The 3,685-nt window shown below is 31.6% G+C and overlaps 1 protein-coding gene across 1 annotated transcript; it reads right to left on the reverse strand.

Moving 5' to 3' along the window:
* Positions 1 to 655: 655 nt before the first annotated feature.
* On the reverse strand, positions 656 to 2,998 carry LOC103846317 (transcription factor MYB20). Its single transcript, XM_009123224.3, has 3 exons — positions 2,682 to 2,998; positions 1,929 to 2,058; positions 656 to 1,513 (listed from the first exon to the last, which is right to left on the reverse strand). The coding sequence occupies exons 1-3, from the start codon at positions 2,812 to 2,814 to the stop codon at positions 835 to 837; spliced, it is 942 nt and encodes a 313-aa protein (XP_009121472.1). The 5' UTR covers positions 2,815 to 2,998; the 3' UTR covers positions 656 to 834.
* Positions 2,999 to 3,685: the final 687 nt, after the last annotated feature.

Raw genomic sequence — 3,685 nt, forward strand, 5'->3', positions numbered from 1 at the left:
TCAACTTTTTTCTGGTGTGTAGTGAAACTAGGTATATGTGTAGCCATCAAAAGTCGACGCCAGGAAAAAATATCTATCTATATTATACTAGAGGAAATTAAAAAAAGTTGGTAAACTTTTGGAAGGATTTAATATTTTGGAATTAATATATTATTTAATTTGTCAGTTAATTGCAATTAAAACTGAAGGACATGATTTTTTATTGACTAAGATGTTCCAGAGCTGAAGTCTGTATATTTTTCCAAAATCGGAAACCAGAACATAATTTTTAAATAGCTTTTTCAAAAATATGCATTATGTGAATTTAGATCAGTATAAAAAATCAGTAAACTCTGTATTACATGTTTTTTAAAGCTACTGTGTATTAGATGTTGTTATAATAAAATGGAAAATAACTGGATTGAGAGACATCAAAGGAAATTGAACGCAAGCGACTAGTGGGATTAGCTTCTCAATGCATTTGTAATTATGTGGTCTATTTTGATTAATTATTTAAGCTATATTAGATTTAAGAACTATATCATGAAAACTATTTTGGTCTGTCATAAAGATTATGAACTTATTAAAAAATAATAATCATTACTAGATTTGTAACAAATGGTATACATGCGGTTAGAGTTCCATATTTTTCCGTCAAATATGTCAAAATAATCAATAGAGAAAAGTATGTTCACAATTGCAATATTTATTACATATGTATTTTACACCTAATCATCCACTAAATTGCAACACCAAGGCCAAATCCAAATCGCCCACTTCGAAAACAAACAAAAAGAACTAATTAAAAACAACATGAAAAAAAAAACTGAAAGTAAAATGGTCATGTATATTGATCTAAACCATTCTTGAACATCCGCTTCCAACAAAACCATCATCATGATCATTCATAAACAATTCCAAGCTGCTCAAATAATTTATGTCCCACAAGTTCATCGTATCAACATTGTTGTGGAACTTGTCGTCTTTGTAAATAATATTATCCTCTGATGAATGATCGGATGAGAGCCACTTGAGGTCAATAGTGTCCATTTCATCAAGAAACTTCGAGAACTCCTCACCCGGTACTGATGATATACACGACGAGGTAGAAGAGGAAGAAGGAGAAGTGGAGTTACTAATGTTAATGTGAGCATTTTCATCACTAGTATGATGATCAGCAAAAGAGATGTCCAGTAATATCTCATGTGGATCGAGCAACGGGACTTCATCAATGCAAAACCCATCATCAGTAGATATTGTTTTGTTGCTCTTGTCCAAATCTATCCCTAGTTGATGGTGTTCTTGTTTTTCTTTAGTTTGTTTATCTTCTTGGTCTTGTTTTTTGTTCTTGTCATCATGAGGCACTAAACTCTTGCTCCCTTGAGCTTGCTGTGACCCGTCTTGTTCAGGGAGAGGCTTATGGGTCATAGGGTCAATGCCCATCTTCCTTAGTTTTTTCTTTATGTGTGTGTTCCAATGGTTCTTTATTTCATTATCAGTTCTTCCTGGTAGATGAGAGGCAATCTTTGACCATCTGCACAAAAATTAAAATGATTCGATACTTAAGTAAGTTTAATTAACTCATGATTTCGACTGTTCAGTCATTATCATCAGACTTACTAAATTAAACTACCGTACGTGGTTAAAAACGCACGATTAAATTTAAATATGAGATGTAGATTGGCCAATCTCTTTCATACAGAAAAAAATAGTAAAGTTTGCGTGTTCAGTGTTCTATTGTGACTTTTGTGTTCCTCCGTGACCTTAATAATATTGAAATCTAATGGCCACAATATTTTTATATTTTTATTACGAGTTAGTTACAACATCAAAGTTAAGGCAGGTAAAATTAGTTTTTTTTTAAAAAGGTAGGTAAAATTACTGTTTATAAATTTGAGGATTTTTTAAAATATGGAATAACAATGATTTTCAAGAGAAAGAGAATAAACCTATTGCCAAGTTGGGCATGAAGATCAATGACCATCTGTTCTTCACAATCTGATAAAAGACCTCTTTTTAAATCAGGTCTCAAATAATTGATCCATCTTAGTCTGCAGCTTTTTCCGCACCTCAGGAGTCCTGATTTAATTGATTAACCAAAGTAACTAGATTAACGATCAGAATGATTGGAAACTAGTTAAATATACGAGAGATAAACTGATTAAGAAGGAACAAGTGAAAACAAAACAGAACAAAAAATTATCAAGAACAAATAATAACGTGTAGGACCACCAGTATCAAACATTGATTTTTGTCCGGGCCAAACACCATGATTGATCGGATTTCGTAAGTCGAAAAGATAGAGAATTATTCCATTTCAAAAAGGACGGTAACAATGAATATTATTCTCCTGCATTGAAACTATTACTGAAAATAGTAAATTCATTTGATTGGTGCAAAACTATACTAGTATAGATATAGCAAAAGAACTCATGCAAATTAATTAAAAAAGGGTAGAGAAGTATTATTATTAGTGTCAGCAAAAACAAGAAAATAGATAAAATAGAAATCAGTAGGAATAAAAGGGGACGTTTTAAGAAAGTTCACTTTTAAGATACGATAATCCATATATCAAAAATAGCATATCGTTTTTTTGGTAGGAGAAAATGTAAAAACACATGTGTTAAGAAAAAAACGAACTTTTTACACATGAGAAATCCCAAGGACGTCGCATGTGGAGAAAAGAAAGAAAGAAAATATACCAGAAAGCTTGGGAAGAGCTCTCCAACAGCAGTGGCCATTGGTGAGGATGAAGTTGATGAGCTTCTTGTCTTCCTCAGCTGTCCATGGCCCTTTCTTCAGCCCTACTTTGTCACAACATGGCTGCCTCCCCATCTTCACTCCTCGCACCCTCTGTCTCTCTCTCTATATATATATATATATATATATATATTAGTCTAGAGATATGCTCAAACAAGTACCTAATATACTTGCAAGTTATAATGTATATCCAAGACTCAAGCTATACAACAACCTATATATAGGGAGTAAGAGATGTCAAAACCATGTTAGTGACTTTGTGGACCTACATTTCTTCTAGTATATTCTATTTTTTTTTTGAAACACTTTTTTTTTTTTTTGAAACACTCTAGTATATTCTATTTATTATAGATTTTATCCAAGCTTATAATTAACGTTGTTAATCCCTATTTTCCATATGGACACGAAAGTTTCTTTACTATTTTATTGATATTTTAATCATATAACGTTTTGCGAGCTATCAGATTTGTATACCTAATAAAACTACGTACAGTTATTAACTGATAAAACAATTAAACTAAAATGGCAAAGTACTGAAAGTAATGAAACTATGCTTTTACCAAAAAAATAATGGAACTATGGATGAACTAAATGTGGTCATTTATAAATACTTCAGAGAAGTTACGTATATACACTTTATTATGTCCTTATTTTTTTGGAACATAAATAGTCAGTGTTATAGGAGTAAGAAACAAATTGAATGTGATGTTTTCTGTAATACGGTAAAATTAAGGAACACAGAGATGATACTTGGTGGGTTTAAAACACGTGCAAGTGAGTGTGATCACGCTGAAAGTTCTTTATCATCAGACAAAAACACCTCGTCACCCGTAGATGTATTATTTGCTTATAATGTCTGAAACCTTGAATCCCATTATTTAATATTAATATCAGAGCTTAGTTTTTCTCAAATAGTGAGAAACAAATTACTGTTCTCTTTTGAAAT

The sequence above is a fragment of the Brassica rapa genome, chromosome A10 (genome assembly GCF_000309985.2).
Source record: "Brassica rapa cultivar Chiifu-401-42 chromosome A10, CAAS_Brap_v3.01, whole genome shotgun sequence".
In the NCBI taxonomy this organism is placed as follows: domain Eukaryota; kingdom Viridiplantae; phylum Streptophyta; class Magnoliopsida; order Brassicales; family Brassicaceae; genus Brassica; species Brassica rapa.